Raw genomic sequence first — 17,147 nt, forward strand, 5'->3', positions numbered from 1 at the left:
CTAAGAAATGTGATAGACAAATGTAGGTTGCCAGTAGTTTACATGGCTGAAAGGCAAACAGAGTTGCTTTATGAATGAATGCAATGGTACACATTTTCCTTTCTGTGGTCATTATAAGACATAAACCCAAAAGAAAAAAATAGAAATCCATATCAAAGCAAATGTTAGTAGCAATAATCAGTTCAGTCTCGTTCATTTATCAATATAGTTGACAAAGTTTATTTTATTTTTATGTCGATGGTTATAGGGACTCAGTGTCTGTTTTCTTGCAGTCTACTTACAAATTTGCCAATATAAGCTCAGCCTAGGTCGTTTCAAATAATTGGTTTAAAGGTTTTGAACAAAATGTTTATTTTAATGCCATCATCAAAACAAAACATTTTGAGAGGTGACCCTCGGATTTAACCTCCCAAAACATAAGCTGATAAATTAAACAAATTTTTAAGATGTTAAAAAACCCTAAACATGTGAAAGCTTTAAATCTACACATGAATAAAAACAAGACCTGATGATGATTCTTGCTAACTGTTTTTTAGTTGCATATTGGGCCAGTAAAATTGTTTGATTTCATGGTTAATTCTTCATGCATTTGACACATCTGCTATATTAACAGTCCCCCCTTGCACATTCGACAAATTTCAGAAAAATATGTTGTTTTGATCTCAGACAGACCACAGAGGACAGGGCATCTTTTACCCAAATCATTTTAGACCATTGCAAAATACTCTTTCATGAAGCTTTCAGGTGTCTTACAAAAACCTCTGAAAACAAAAGGCAAGCCAAAAAACTGTGAAATTAATTCATTTTTTATCAGGAGTACAGGCAAATCAAAAGAGATCTGCTGCTGCATTCAAGGATGGTGGATCATACTTGAGATGCAAGGTAGTCCTGACTGCTGCACACTTCCTCTCCAAGACTGCTACTATCCGAACAATAGCAGTATTTTCCTCTTGAAGAAAATTAGAGGCTGTAGTCTTCTGGGTGGAAAGGAAATTAACTACAAATCTATATGAAACCTATTCATGCCGTGCAAGACCTTAGCGTCTCCTGACAATTCTTACTTCCTGCTTTTGGTCAGGAAAAAAGGTTAGTTCTTACTGAAGAGGCCCCCAGAGGGACTGGCTGGTCTTCGGAATCTACTGCTCTTCTCGAGTGCGGGGTCTCCTTCCCATGTGGGTAAAAAACATCTCTGGTCCTGCTACAGCTTGCGTACTTTGCCCCCTTTCCCTTTTTGTAAGCATGGGGAATTAAAAAGACCAGCCAGGAGCCCTGCCCACACCAGCCCCTGTGAAAACGTTTGGCCCAAAAATGTTTTGATGGATGTCTAGGCATTGTCTAGAGAGGACAATATGGTGAAGTATTTCCCTGTATCAAGGGTCCTTCAAGATGGACACTCTCTGCTAGCAGACCTGCCTTTCTGCTACCCAATTTACTTAATTCTGAGTCCATTTTGCTAAAGAGAGACGGCTCATTTGGCATTCCCAAGGGAATATATCACCTGTTGAGGGAAATAAGATCACTCAACTCTTTGGTTTTCTCGATCACATCAAGAAGTTTGCTACTTAGCCCGGAACTATACAACAGCTTTTCCAATCAAGACTTCCAAAACTGTTCAGTACTCTTCCTTGGGTCTTTAAAAAAGTTCACTTGGAAAGTGACCATCTCGCCATCTATTTTGAGATTGTGGGCTACTGTACCCACTAGGACAGGCGTGGGATTTCCACCGCAGTGACTCTCGACTTCCTTGTCCATTGGTTTCTTTACCTGTTATATATGTACTGCACCACTTAATCCACCAGGATGTGCTCTGAGTGCCATGGGTGACTTATGTCCTCAAGGTCTAAAATGTCAGACCTTGTCAGGATCCCCTTATACTCTAAACTGTGCCATTCAGAACCAAGACCAGTCTGCTTGGACCCGGTTCCTACTTCAACTCTTCCTCCTAGCCCCTTTGAGATTCCCTTTACCCAGGCTCATCATGAGAAGTTTCACATAAGTGCAGTTTAGTGAATCCAGAGGACTAAAGCTTCCATCCTACCTGGGAAAAATGTTATAATAAATTCAAAGGATTTACTTGAGAAAGCCTTCCTCGGCTAGTCTCGGGTGACCAGTGGCCCCTTATGGTCATGTTTCCTCTTAGCCTTCCCAATTGTAGTAAACACTAGAGCACATTGGGATTCTGGGGGCATTTGGGCCCAAGATTCTTCCCTCTGAGCAAAGGATACGCTGTGGTTCGCTTCCAAAAGCTATAATTGTCTTCTTATGGGGCTTTAGGACATGAGACATATCCTTTTGAACTGAGGACTAGAAGGCCTCTGTCCGTCCTTAGCCAAAAGGAAAATGCACTTGTTCTTCATCTACCTCCTCAAAGAGGTTCTGATTCCCTTGCCCTGCCAAACCAGAGCAATTATGGGGCCCAGGTGCCTGTGTGCATACCTGTCAGGCAAACCCCCCTGTTATATTATTCTGTTGAAGGGTAACTCCCCCACACCTGCCTGAAAACAACAATTCTTCTACTTTTGCTTACCATAAAACCGAAAACCGATGTTCCTCATCTGAGGCAGTTTCAGTGGGAGTTAGCGAGGAATCCCTTTCAGGACTCAGGGGGAACCATAGATGTCCAGAGGCAAATCAGCTTGCTGTCGGTTCACAGACTCCGCTGGCATATATCTTCCGCTAATTCTGGCGTACAGGATCTGGACAGAGGAAAGAAATGACTAACGAGTGTGGAGCATCTAGATGCCCTTCGAAGAGCCGCGACACACACAGCCCCTGACCTTGCCAGATGCCGAACGGGGCAGAGACGCCAAGATTTTTCCTACCTCACCCTGGCAATGTGTTCTGGCTGTGATATGCAAGACACTCTCAGTCAAAAGCGCTTCCATTGGCCAATGTGCAATACCTTCACATTTGTCTGAAATTGCATCAATATTTCATACTTTTCAAATGATGACACTTTATAGCTAAATCCAGTTCGCCTTCACAACCTGCCCTTGGATCTCAGAATGTTCTAATCTAGCAAACTGGCCAAAACAAATGCTCTAAAAGGCATTATGCTCTAATTTTCTTTAATCTTCAGGGATTTGTGTAATCTCCAGGACATCTTTACAGTTAGCATTTTATTCAAATCACCGATTGTCCTGGAAGAAGTATAGATTGGACCAGCTATGCTGTATTGGCTAGCATTTAATGCTTATAGTGGTGATTCTTTCACTAATTCATATTTTTTTTCTGTGTACTGTTATTTGAAAGCAATCAATAATATGCTTGTTTTACCTTTGCAGAATCAGTATCGATTTGAAGGAACTGGCTTTCCAACCATTCCACAACTTATAGAACACCACTACACAACTAAACAAGTTATCACAAAAAAATCCAACGTAGTTCTGCTCAACCCTGTTGTCAAGGTAAGCTTGCTTCTTTTACCAGTTTTCTTTAAGGCTTCATAATCACATGTTCGCTTGGCTGAGAAAGAACAATTAGATGTAGACTTACATTAGAATGTTTAACTGTAGAAAGTAAGGTGGGCTTCATTGTTAACGATGATGCCAGAATGGTTGGTAAACCTATCGGTGTTATTTTACATTTTATTCTGTTTGTTACTTTTATATAGCTCTAACGCTACCTTCAGGCTGCTCCGAAATGCAGTACAGAATAGGGAGGTAGGCTAACGGTGAAACAGGCGGGAGTATCAGAACCCAAGAGTCATTCTATTAGCTGATGTTTGAAACTGATGATGCAGTCCTGTATGATACAAACAGGCGTACATACCTAGGTTTCCTGAAACTTTGTATGTCTGCTTTGAGGCTGAAGGATAAAGGTAGACTATTCTCCTGAATTCAGCCATTTGTGTGAATAGGAAGCAACGGGGTGACATCAGAATCAATCAATCAATAATAACACTTGTATAGCGCACTACTCACCCGGAAGGGTCTCAAGGCGCTTGGGGGAAGAGGTCTGCTACTGCTCGAATAGCCAGGTCTTGAGTTGTCTCCTGAAGGCGAGGTGGTCCTGGGTCAGCCGAAGGTGGATGGGGAGGGAGTTCCATGTCTTGGCTGCCAGGTAGGAGAAGGATCTGCCTCCGGCGGTGGCTCTTCGGGTGCGTGGTACGGCGGCGAGGGCGAGGCTGGTAGACCGTAGCTGGCGGGTGGGCGTTGTAGAAGGTCAGGCGGTCGTTGAGGTACTTGGGGCCCAGGTCGTGGAGAGACTTGTGTGCGTGGGTGAGGAGCCTGTACGTGATCCTCTTGTTGACGGGGAGCCAGTGCAGGTCCCTCAGGTGGCCGGAGATGTGGCTGCGTCGGGGGATGTCCAGGATGAGTCGGGCGGAGGCGTTCTGGATGCGTTGGAGTCTTTTCTGTAGCTTGGCTGTGGTTCCGGCATAGAGGGTGTTTCCGTAGTCCAGTCGGCTGGTGACGAGGGCCTGGGTGACCGTCTTCCTGGTTTCGGTCGGGATCCATCGGAAGATCTTGCGAAGCATGCGAAGGGTGTGAAAGCATGATGAGGAGACGGCGTTGACTTGTCTGGTCATCGAGAGGTAGGAGTCCAGGATGAAGCCCAGGTTGCGTGCGTGGTCTGTTGGCTTGGGAGCGGTGCCCAGGGCTGGGGGCCACCAGGAGTCGTCCCAGGCGGCGGGCGAAGGTCCCAGGATGAGGACTTCCGTCTTGTCTGAGTTCAGTTTCAGGCGGCTGTTCTTCATCCACTCGGCGACGTCTTTCATCCCTTCGTGTAGGCTGGTTCTGGCGGTGTCGGGGTCTCTGGTGAGGGAGAGGATCAGTTGGGTGTCGTCGGCGTAGGAGATGATGTTGAGGTTGTGTTGGCGTGCGATGGCAGCAAGAGGTCTCATGTAGACGTTGAAGAGGGTGGGGCTGAGTGATGAACCTTGTGGGACGCCGCAGATGAATTCGGTGGCCTCGGAACGGAACGGGGGGAGGCGGACTCTCTGTGTTCTTCCGGCGAGGAACGAGATGATCCACTCCAGTGCCTTCTCTTGGATGCCGGTGTTGCTGAGGCGTTGGACTAGGGTGCGGTGGCAGACAGTGTCGAACGCTGCAGAGAGGTCCAGGAGGATGAGTGCCGCTGTTTCCCCGTTGTCGAGCAGGGCTCGGATGTCGACGGTGGCTGCGATGAGGGCGGTCTCGGTGCTGTGGTTGGCTCTGAAACCAGACTGCGAGGGGTCGAGGAACCGTTCGTCTCGAGGAAGGCGGCAAGCTGTCTGTTGACGATCTTCTCGATGACTTTGGCAGGGAAAGGGAGGAGCGAGATGGGGCGGAAGTTTTTGAGGTCGGTGGGGTCTGCTGTTGGTTTCTTCAGTAGGGCGCTGAGCTCGGCATGCTTCCAGCTCTCCGGGAAGGTGGCGGTGTTGAAGGAGATGTTGATGACGTCCCGGAGTTGGGGTGCGATGGTGGAGTCGGCCTTGTTGAAGACGTGGTGGGGGCAGGGGTCGGTTGGAGATCCGGAGTGGATGGTGTTCATCGTGCGTGCTGTGTCTTCGGTGGTCACCGTGGTCCAGGTGCGGAGGGTGGCGGTGGGGTGCGTTGGTTCGACGGTTGGGTGTGTGGATGGTGTGCCGAAACTGTTGTGGATGTCGGCGATCTTGCGGTGGAAGAACGATGCGAGAGAGTCGCAGAGATCTTGTGAAGGAGTGATGTCGTTGTTGCCGGTGCTGGGGTTGGAGAACTCCTTGACGATGCTGAAGAGTTCCTTGCTGTCGTGGGCGTTGTTGTCCAGTCGCTCCTTCAGTGATTTCTTCTTGGTGGTGCGGATCAGCTGGTGGTGCTTGCGGGTGGCGTGTTTGAGGGCGGTCATGTTGTCAGTGGTCTGGTCGAGGAGCCAGGCTTTCTCGAGGGTGCGGCAGGTCTTCTTGGAGTCCTTGAGTTCGTTGGTGAACCAGGGGGCCTTCTTGCTTCTGGGTCTGCTGGGAGGGTTCTTCAGTGGTGCGAGGTCGTCGGCGCAGGCGGTCATCCACTGCGTGAAGTTGCGGGCTGCTTCGTTGGGGTCTGTTGTGCTGGCAGGTGGGTTCTGGCTGAGGGAGGTGGTGAGCTGGTCGGCGGTGATCTTGCTCCAGAATGGGTAAGATGCATTCATCCAAGCATGAGGCTGGCATCCTCATGGTCTGCTCTTTGGAGCTTGATTATCATTTTGTCAGGTAGACCTGCATAGATTACATCAGAGTGGTGATTCTGAAGAGGACCACTGGTTAGACAGACGTCACCTATGATACAAGACTAGCATTTTTCAGACTTTTACTTTCCAAAATGGTAGAAAACATTTACACTACAATTTGATATGTTAGTGTGAAAGAATCACTAAATAATTTACAATACTTCTTGATAAAACATAGTTTCTCCTTTATTCCTTCTTTGGTGTCACCATTTGTATCTATATTAACTATTTTGCTCAGAGAAAATTCTGACCTAAGCTGCTATGGGCCTGCACTATATACGTAGTAATTGCCTTTGCATTATTGACGCTTTGACAATCTGATGAGATATAAGATAAAACTCTTTTGTTCGATCGGGAGCGGTGTTAACCTCAAGAACGTATGAGGTAATATGCCCCTAACAAACTCGAACTTTCAATAAATCAAACTGCAAAATTAATTAAATAAGCCCTCTTGAGATGAAATAAAAGTTAAAAGCCATGAAGGCTTAGTAAAAGTTTAAACGGCACAATATAGTCAGTCTCAAAATTTAGATTTTTCACAGCCTGATGGGCAGAAAATCTGGATTTTATTAAAGACACGGAGGCTAATATTATGCAAATTCTCCTTTATTGCCACAGCTCAGCAGTAACAATGAAGAGAACATAGAACTTGTGAACATTCTGCAAAGAGCATATAGACCGTGAGCACACAGCCATCATCCTTCTTTGTTCGAAGCTGCGAATCCAGGAATAAGAACAGTGAATTCCAATCTTCTAAATATCGATGAAGGAGTCATTGCAATAATCCAAAAACTAAAGGGTTCTATTCTGAAAGAGAGAGGTGAATAGATTAAAGTAACATAAGTCTCCATAGGGAGGGTAGACATAGCGGAGGGATAATATTAGCCTCCGTGTCTTTAATAAAATCCAGATTTTCTGCCCATCAGGCTGTGAAAAATCTAAATTTTATGGCATGACACGGAGGCCAACATTATGCAAGTTCAAAGTGAATTGAGCACATTGTCAATCACATTATTGATAGGTCTAAAATAGCATTTTTTAAACATATTTTCATTCAACCAGTCAGCGGCTCTAAGGATATCTTGTAAACCACCACCAAGCATAAAGGCCTTGGAAGCAGAGGCCCCTCTAAGGGAATGTGCGCCAAATATAGAAGTATCAACACCACACTCACGCATCACCTCTTTCACCCATCTTGCGAGGGTAGGAGATGAAACTGGTTTATGAGGAAGTCTATAGGAGATCAGAAGTTGTGTGTCAGTACCTCTTATACCAAAAGTTCTTTTTTCATATTCTTTAAGACATTTAACAACACATAGACAATCATTCTCAGGAAAGAAAGGATAGAAAATGGACGAAGACATAGTTTTGGTCCTCTTTTTAAGATAGAAGCAAACTCCCTCGGGTTGATAAGATCTGCAGGAGATGTCTAATGCTTTAACATCGGATGTTCTTCTAAAAGAGACCAAACAAAGTAGGACAGTAAGTTTGTAGGAAATAAGTTTGAGAGAAAGCGAGGAGTTACTCCCCCTAGAGGAAATAAGCTGTAAAATAATCCTCACGTCCCATAGTGCTGTGTATTTTGGAGTTGGGGGATTGAGAACCCGCATACTTCTCATAATCTTCTTAGTCAAAAGAGATTGTCCGACAGAAACACCATCAACTAGAGAGTGGCCAGCCGCAATGGCTGACCTATAAACATTTACGGTTCTATAACTAAGACCGGAGGCAAATCTTTCCGAAAGGAAATTAAGAAAGTGAACTAGATCAGCTGAAACGGGATCGAAATGTCGTTGAAGACACCAGCGAACCCATTTGTTCCATGCCAATCGATATGCTTTCCTTGTTCCAGGTGCCCAGGATTCAGATATGAGTCTAAAAGCATTGAGCGAAAGGCCAGGGATTTCCCATTGTCGCCTGAAATCTTCCATGCCGTCAGGACTAGGATTCCTTGTTCTAGGAGAGGATGAAGCTCGCCCTGTGGGCCTAGGAGGAGATGATTGTAAGACGGAATCAGGATTGGGAAGTCTATGGCCATCTCCAGGATGACCGGGAACCATGCTTGCGACCTCCAAAGGAGAGTTATTACTACCATGCTCTGAAGATATCTGCGAGCATGTGAGAGAAGGCGTGGGAGCATTACAAAGGGCAGGAAGGCATATGGTTTTAAGCCCTGCCAGTTCTGGAGGAAGGCATCCACTCCCGATGCTAGAGGGTCCGGCTTCCAGCTGAAAAACTTCGTCATCTGAGTATTCAGTCTGTCTGCAAAGAGGTCCACTTGGAAGGGGCCCCATTACTGTTGGATGGTAAGGAAAATCCTTCTGTCCAACTTCCAATTGCTCGGATCCCTGAAATTTCTCGAGAACCAGTCTGCTACATGGTTGTTCAAGCCTGGGATGTGTTCTGCCGTAACCGACAGACCTTTTTCCAGACAATAGTCCCAGAAAACCTTCGCTATTTCGCTCAGACCTTTCAAACGAGGTCCCCCCATCTTGTTGACATATCTTACCGCAGAGACATTGTCCATGCGGAGCATTATGGAACACTTTACTGAATTTTTTGACAAACTCCGAACCGCAAAGGAACCGGCTAGAAGTTTCAGGCAGTTGATATGAAGTTTCTTTTCCTCTAGAGTCCAGCGTCCCCCTGTGGAAAGGTTGTCGCAAGTTGCACCCCAGCCCTCTAAACTCGCATCCGACTCTATAATCAGGTCTGGTATGTCCCCGAAAATGGCTTTGCCATTCCACGCTTCTGCATTCCTCAACCACCAAATAAGCTCTTTCCTCGATTCTTCGTCTAAGTAAGTCATCTGAGAGTAGGAAAGACTCGACTTCAAGGCTTTCGCCTTCAGTCTCTGTAGGGCTCTGTAATGGAGAGGACCCGGAAATATAGCCTGAATGGTCGAGGAGAGGAGACCCAGAATTCTCGCTAGAAGTCTCAAAGGGAAGAGTTCCAGGGCAAGGATCGATCTGAGTTCCTTTTTGAGTATTTTTAATTTTTCCCTTGGTAACTTTAATTCCCCCGAGATTGTGTTTACCATGAATCCCAAAAATTGGGTTTCTTGTAGGGGAGTAGTACATGATTTTTTGGTGTTTATAATGAAGCCTAGATGTTCGAGAAGGTGAATGCTAAGGTTTGTATGTTGATGGATTTGAGCCTTGGACTGGGCCATAATAAGAATGTCGTCCAAGTAGATTATCAGTCTTACTCCCCTTTCCCTTAGCCAGGCTACAACCGGACGCAAGACCTTGGTGAAGCACCAAGGGGCTGATGACAGGCCGAAAGGAAGACTTGAGAATTCCCATAGCTTTTTCTCCCAGGTGAACTGGAGAAATTTCATGTGAGGTGGCCAAATCGGAATTGTGAGGTAGGCGTCTTTTAAATCTAGACGTGTTAGCCAATCCCCTTTTCTCAAAACATCTCTGAGAAGATGGATTCCCTCCATCTTGAAATGGTGATAGGTAACCCAACTGTTTAAATTTTTTAAATTTATTACAGGTCTCTGGGTTTTGTCTTTCTTTTCGACCAGAAAGATATTGCTGATGAAACCTATTTCTGAACTCTCTCTTATAGCCCCTTTGTCTAGAAGATCCTTGACTTCTTGGGACACTAGTTTTTTCTGGTCCTCCGAGAAGGTTATTTCGTGAGGAATTTTCGTTTGGAAGGGGAAGTCTATAAAGTCTATTTTGTAGCCCTGAACTGTTTGTAGAACCCAGGGGTCTTGTGTTATTAGTGTCCAGTTGCCAGAGAAAAGGGCTAGTCTCCCTCCCACTTTTACAGGGGTATCTGAAGGGTCTATCGATAGACCTACCTGTTGAGAAGGCTCTGCTCCTCCTCTCACCACGAAAGGGTCTTGTTCTGAAGCGTTGTCTTTGAGGATAGAAGGAGTGACCTCCGTAGAAATGTGATTGCTGGAACCTGTTTCCTCGTCCCTGAAAGGGTCTTGAGATGGATTGTCCACGGCCGGGGAATCGACCCCGCATTCTCCCGGCCCGGCCAAAAATTTTATCCTGGAAAACTTTTTTAATTTCTCGTTGGGATTTTTGGATTGAGCTAAAAGCTCCCACGTACTTGGCCATATCACGAATAAAGTCCTCTCCAAAGAGGAGGCCTTGGGAGCTTGGTCCTGCCTCTTGGTTGGCCAGCTCAATGAGTTTCGGGTCTATTTTAAGAAGTATACCCTTTCTTCTTTCTATAGAAATGGCGGTGTTTGCATTGCCTAGAAGGCAGATGCATCTTTGAACCCATTCGCGAAGTTCCTTCGCGTCAACAGGGATGCCGCCAACATATGCATTTTCCGCTATGTCGAAGATCTTGGTTAGGGGACCAACTAGGTCCAGAAGGCGGTCTTGGCATGATCTAAGGCTTTTATCTATGCCTTTTCTTGGGTCTTTTGCGCCCTTAGCAATGAACGCGACGACTTTAGGATCGAGTTCAGGTGTGAATGCGATTTTTTCTGGGAAAGATGGTCGAGGACATTCCGATCTTAATCTTGACCTCACTTCCTTCGGGATTTCTCTTCTTAACCAGAAGCTAATATAGTCCGCCACGTGCTGTGAGGGTAACCATTCGGGAGATAGGGGATGTTTAATTAGTAAAGGGTCGAACATGAATTCTCCAAAGGGGTCAGTAATACCCATTTTTGACCCTGAGGCCTTGTTTGCCTCTTCTGTGTTGACCGTAGAACTCTTTTCTTGGACCTCGATGTCCGAATCGAAGGAAGAGGAGCATGAGAGGTCTATTTCCGCCTCGTATTGATCGTCGCTGTCAACATCAATAGGGGTTTGTAGGCCTGTTTCTTGCCCTTCTGGGATGCCCTGGGCATCGTTCTGGTCTCCGCCTTGTAAGCGAGATCGATCCGTATTTAATGAGACCTTTATTCTTTTTGATTTTGGGTCTAATTGTTGTATTCCGGATCTTTTCTTTGGGACCTTCTCTGTCCCGTCTTTGGGGTTTAGGATATGTGCCCCGCTAGTGGAGGGCCACCCTTGGGTAAGAATATCAAATTTTTTATTAATTGTCTCGTTAAATTTTTTATTTATTCTTTCGCTGAATGAGTCCATGGCCCTATCCATGGCCTTAGAAACCATTAGGTCAAGTTTTGTTTCCAGCGATGCGTCAGAGGAAGACATTGTAGTAGAAAGGGCTTGAAGAATGTTAAATAAGAGTTCCTACCGTAGTTCTCCTCTTTTCCCCCTTTTTTTTTTTTTTTTTTTTATCTGTCAGAGTAGGACACGTGTAAAAAGGTATAAGGATCCGTCTTTAGAATTCTTGGATAAAAGATAGACGATCTAAGGATATGTAAAAAGGCATCTTGGCAGTTGCACTCTATCGATGAGATGCGAGGGAGCAACTGACTAATGTTGGTAAGGTAACCGTGACAACCACGCGCGTTTTTTACGTGCGTGGTTGTTCCAAAGGCCCATTCCTCTAAACTAATCGTGCTCGCGTTGCCTTCGGCGAGGCAGAGAGGAGTGCGCTAATGGCGAATTAAAACAAGACGGGAAGGCAATACAATACAAGAGCCGGAGTGGGAGCGGTCTTCGTGTGACATGGCAGGGATCGCGCTATGAGGTAGGGAGTACGCGGGGGGAAAGCTCCGGTCAAGGCGTTGCTAGGGAGCGGGTCGCGCTCCGGTCAAGGCGTTGCTAGGGAGCGGGTCGCGCTCGGGTTGTCGTTTGAAACTCGCAAGGGGAAGCGAGAGAAAGCGTTAAAAGATAAAACATGGGAAAAAGGGTAAAATACCATACAATCGTTGTTAAAATGATAACAATTACACCACAGCAGTATTAAAACAGCGATATTGACAAAGGTAGAAAGATCGAGAAAAAAGGTCCATAATGGAGGTTCAGAGGAATAAAAAGAAAGGCATGATAGGGTCAATAGGACCCAGTCATGTACAAAGAATGTGTCAAACAAATAAACATAGCGCTAATAGTAAATAGATACTTATGGAAGTAAGAGCGAATGAAATGAGATACTTATCTCTGTGAGCAGCAGCAACAAAGAAGGATGATGGCTGTGTGCTCCCGGTCTATATGCTCTTTGCAGAATGTTCACAAGTTCTATGTTCTCTTCATTGTTACTGCTGAGCTGTGGCAATAAAGGAGAATTTGCATAATATTAGCCTCCGTGTCATGCCGTAAAATCCAGATTTTGCATTTAGGGAATTACCATAAGGAGCAAAAAATTCAGAAGTATACTAAATCCTAAGTTTGAGACAGGCTGACAAGGGTTGACCCTGTAAGAATCAAGAGATTATTTGTTCACCTCCAAAATGAGCACTTTTTATAATTAAATTGACAGTAGAAAACCACAGTCACCATTAAGTGAGCAGAATATTGCAAGACTCAACCGGAGAATTAAATGCAACAATACCAAGCACCATCCCCTAAATAAATAATTATTAGTCCCATCTTGACCTAATGTCATTGGCTGTGACAAATCAAGTTACACATAAAACAATGTCATTTCTGCAGGGCAGGGAGCAATAGGATTGATCGCAGTTTTTTGTGGATTCATCCAAAGGCCGGAATAGGAACCAAAGATGACTAGGATTAAAAGCGCCATGGGGTCCGAAACCTCTAGATTGTCCAAGAATAGGACATTGTTGGCATACAACGAAATTGTATCGTACACCCCCTTGGACCACTGAAACCCTCTAGTGAGGGCATCTATCCTCGCTCAAGCAGCTAGAGGTTTAATTACCAGCGCAAACAGATATAAGGGACAAGGGGCAACCTTTATGGGTGCCTCTTTCCACCAGGATCCACTAACATATTTTAAGAGTATGTTTAAAGTAGACCTGTTAATTCTCAGTCACTCTATAGTTGTGCTATAACACCTCTACTCTTTGCAAGCTCACCTGTATCAACTTCACAGAGTGTAAAGGTTGTTAGAACACCATCTACAACTTTAAAGTAGCATTACTGGACTGCACCAAAGTGGTAACGTACTAGGGTGATATATCTTGGGCCTCAGTCGCATGCGGTACCCAAATCGTCAGCCCCTGATCTTTCAGAAACAAGATTTTATATTGTTGCTGCACCATGTGCACAGGTGCAACCCTGGACTGTCTGGTACAGATGGAGCTCTAGGCTCCCTGTAACATGTTAGTCAATGTGGCTTGTTTGTGTGCATACTTGAGACTCTGCTAGTACTCCGTAGCCAGTCAATCAATCAATCAAGACATTTATAAAGCGCGCTTCTCACCCGTGAGGGTCTCAAGGCGCTAAGGAGGAGGGGGGGGGGGGTGCTGCTACTGCTCGAAGAGCCAGGTCTTGAGGTGTTCCCTGAAGGTGAGATGGTCCTGGGTCAGTCGCAGGTGTTTGGGGAGGGAGTTCCAAGTCTTCGCTGCCAGGTAGGAGAATGATCTTCCTCCGGGGTGGTTCTGCGAATCCGAGGGACGGTGGCTCGGAATCCGGACTGGGAAGGGTCGAGCGAGTTGTTTGCCTCGGAGTGCGGTCAGCTGTTTTTTGACGGTCTTCTCAATGACTTTCGCCAGAAAGGGGAGAAGAGAGATGGGGCGGAAGATTTTGAGGTCTTTGGGGTCCGCTGTGGGTTTCTTCAGAAGGGCGTTGTTTTCTGCGTGTTTCCAGCTCTCAGGGAAGGTGGCTGATGCGAAGGAACTGTTTGACGTTCCGAAGGTGGGGTGCGATGATGGTGTCGGCTTTGTTGAAGATGTGATGGGGGATGGGTCGGAGGGAGAGCCGGAGTGGATGGAGTTCATGACTTGGATGGTGTCTTCACTGCTGATGGCGGTCCATACGCTGAGGGTGGTGGTGGGGGTCGCTGGTTTGGTGTCCGGAGGTGGAGATTGGGGTCCGAAGCTGTTGTGTATAACTGCGATCTTGCGGTGGAAGAACGTGGCGAGGGCGTTGCAGAGGTCTTGTGACGGGGTGATGTCGTTGTTGCTGGCGTTAGGGTTGGAGAGCTCTTTGACGATGCTGAAGAGCTCCTTGCTGTTGTGGGTGTTGTTGTCCAGTCACTCTTTGAACGATGTCCTCTTGGTGGCCCGGATCTGCTGGTGGTATTTGCGGGTGGCGATTTTGAGGGCTGTCATGTTTTCTGTTGTCCGTTCGTGGCACCAGGTCTTTTTGAGTGTTCGGCAAGATTTCTTTGCGGCTTTGAGGGCGTCTGTGAACCATGGGGGTTTTCTGTTGCTGGTCTTGCCTTGGGGTTCTTCAGTGGAGCGAGGTCGTTGGCGCAGTTGGTCACGGCTGCAGGATGACCCTCTGACCCTACACTTTCATTGTCCGGGTTCTGGACTCATTACTAAGAACTGTAAGTTGCACATTTTCCTCTGGTATAAGCCCAATGTCTCTTCAAAACTGCACTGGATAACTGCGTTATTGCACACATGTCCCGAAGTATAAAACGATTTAAATGAGTGACTTTAGTCTTGCTGGAAACCCTGAGGCTTTTTGCCCATCTCTTTGTAAGATTGCATTGTAGAATGTGCCACGGTGCTGAAAACGACTGATCACAGACTTAGGTCAGCTGCCACGCAGAAATATGGGAGAACCTACTACTCGAGCTACAGGGACTCGAATGAGAAACTGCCTTGACACTATTCAAGCGGTAGTCAGTGGACCCTGCAAAAGATTCAAAGTAACTCCTAACACAAACTGGTGAATTGGGGGAGCGGGTTAGACTGCTTGAAAGGGTCATCCAGTGCCAGCTCACGGTCTGTGTCTACTCTGAACGTATTCTGTGATATAAGTGTTGCCTGGGGAGACAGTGGGTTCTGAATGAGGATTGTTGTTTTGCCACAGTTTACTCAAATAGTTTTTTGGTCTTTTCTGTTATATGGCTGGTGATCATTTTTGGAAACCCTTGGCAAAGGTTTGTTTTCTTTCCTAATACCTATAAAGATTATTTTAAAAAGTGTTGCAAAATCGACCAGTTTTGACAAAACTCTTCAGAATTTGAGTTAGGTAGTGAAACAAACCTCCACCACCAACCCTCCTCCAGGGGAGATGCGCTGGGGACTTAAACACCTGCCCCCAAATTGTGCATAGTGACAGCATGCCAGGCTCACTAAGTGCATTTGGGATATGCGTCTAAGTTGCACGACCTTGCAAGGTCACCTGCGACCACCCATAAGTAGCCTATCTTTCACCCCTTCCACGGCCCGGGGCTTTGTGTGTGGTGGGGCGGGGGCGTTGGGTTCCTCTGAGTCTCCGTCCCAGCAGTGAATAATGAACACTGACATTTAAACGGGGGCCTGTAGGGCCATATATTGATGTCCTTTACTTTATAGGCAGAAGCACTGATCGTTCTCAACAATAACTACACCTTTAATGAATTCCATGCCAGCTAAATAGTCTTTGCTCACAATCCAAATGATTCTTCCATGCCACCACAGTAGTTTCTTATTTCCTGATGCTGGCCTCGCAATGGCGGCACCGGCCGTGGTTCCAGCACAGGTTATTTGGCGCAGAATAAAACTGCAATAGGTAGCGCTTTTGGTAAGTCGCACACCTTCATAAGGTATTGTAGGAAAAGAAACCTCTTATGAAAAATGGCTGGAGGCTGGAATTACAAGTATACAGACAGAAATAGCCTGGATATTTGGGGCAAGCGAATTATTTGGAATAACAAAACAATAATATCGCGTTATAGATAAGAATTTGTAAAGCAATAGAACAGTTTTCAGTGGCTTGCTTTTTTTTCCACTCGTTCGTACTAGAAACTCGCGTGATGCCTTGATGCTAGTAAAATCAGTTTCTCTGTATGCCAACAAATGTAGGACAGAAATTTCAATGCGGAGAAATTCAATCCCAGTCTGTTATTTTCTTTTTCAATCACCGCTCTGTGCTGTAGTCAGTGCAAGGCGGTGGGACAGACAGCATCTGAAAGGACGCAGACCTTTGGTGATTGTCTCCGTTGTGCTCGTACATTACTTGGAAATAACCTGCTCCGCGGGTCACACTTTCATTTACAAAATATCATATCCACATGTATTGATTCGTACAACAAGAGGGTTTCTGCATCGTCTTTCAAAGAAGACCCCAGCATGGGGTAAAGCAAGACGTGCGCCGGAGGATGGTGGCGAGCTGATCACCGCAGCATTATTATAGCCAAGAGAGGCCATTTTCCTCCTCCTCCTCCTCCTTGCTTGCTGTGGGTTTTGTGGTTTCTACATTCAAAATCGAATCGTCGTAGGTAATGATATCCTCTGGTGCTCTTTCTTTTAAAGATAATTTCACTCCTGTTCCTTTAAGGCCTCAGAGTGTGATTGGGTGTCACTGGCTGCACACGTGCGCTACTCACAGAAATATAGACGTAAACAAATATATTATTGCTGAGTTTTTCTAAGGAATTTTGCACAAAAGGTACTCATGTCACTCATATTAATTTAAAAAGTCTAGTTTTTCTGAAATGTATTTATTTTAGGGGGGGGGGGAAGTTGTGGCAGCCTTAAGCTGAATCCAGCCCCATATAAGAGAGAATAATTAGTATTTCTCTTCTGCAAATGCGGGTCAGCCTTTTCTAAGTTTTCTTCCGCAGAAGACACACACCATTCGTCATTAATTCTCTTCGTTTAATCCCAAGGTATGGGGGTGGGGGCTGCCTCCACAAAGTTTTCAGTATTTGACACCATCACAGGTTCGCAGTGCATTGCTAAAATGAGAACAGAGGGAACCAAAGCTCATATTTTAGCCACCCCTTCAAAGTGGTTGTATGACAGGGGCACACATGGCTAAACCATGCGTGACTCTCCAGTGCTGCCAGAACAAAAAATGTGTCTTAACAATGCATTCCTTTACCACGCATTTTTGTGGTAAAGGTATGACTGGTAAAGGGATATGTATGGTAAAGATCACACCCCAGCCCCCCGTCCTGAGCCCTAAAAGCAACCACGGCCCCCCCCCTGAGCCCTTAAAACAGCCCTGACCCACCCCCAAGCCCTAAAAAACAACCCAGAACTCCCTACCGAGCCCTAAAAACAACCCAACCCCTGAGTCCAAAAAACAGGTCTG

General features: G+C 45.9%; 1 protein-coding gene across 2 annotated transcripts in view; it reads left to right on the forward strand.

Moving 5' to 3' along the window:
* Nucleotides 1-17,147, forward strand: part of FER (FER tyrosine kinase) — a 1,023,934-nt gene that overhangs the window by 521,910 nt on the left and 484,877 nt on the right. For both annotated transcript variants that reach the window (XM_085632578.1, XM_085632580.1), the window contains exon 12: nt 3,285-3,407. In XM_085632578.1, coding sequence (XP_085488704.1) covers nt 3,285-3,407 — 123 coding nt within the window. The remainder of the gene's footprint in view (nt 1-3,284; nt 3,408-17,147) is intronic.

This window comes from Triturus cristatus, chromosome 2_1, assembly GCF_964204655.1.
Source record: "Triturus cristatus chromosome 2_1, aTriCri1.1, whole genome shotgun sequence".
Lineage (NCBI taxonomy): Eukaryota > Metazoa > Chordata > Amphibia > Caudata > Salamandridae > Triturus > Triturus cristatus.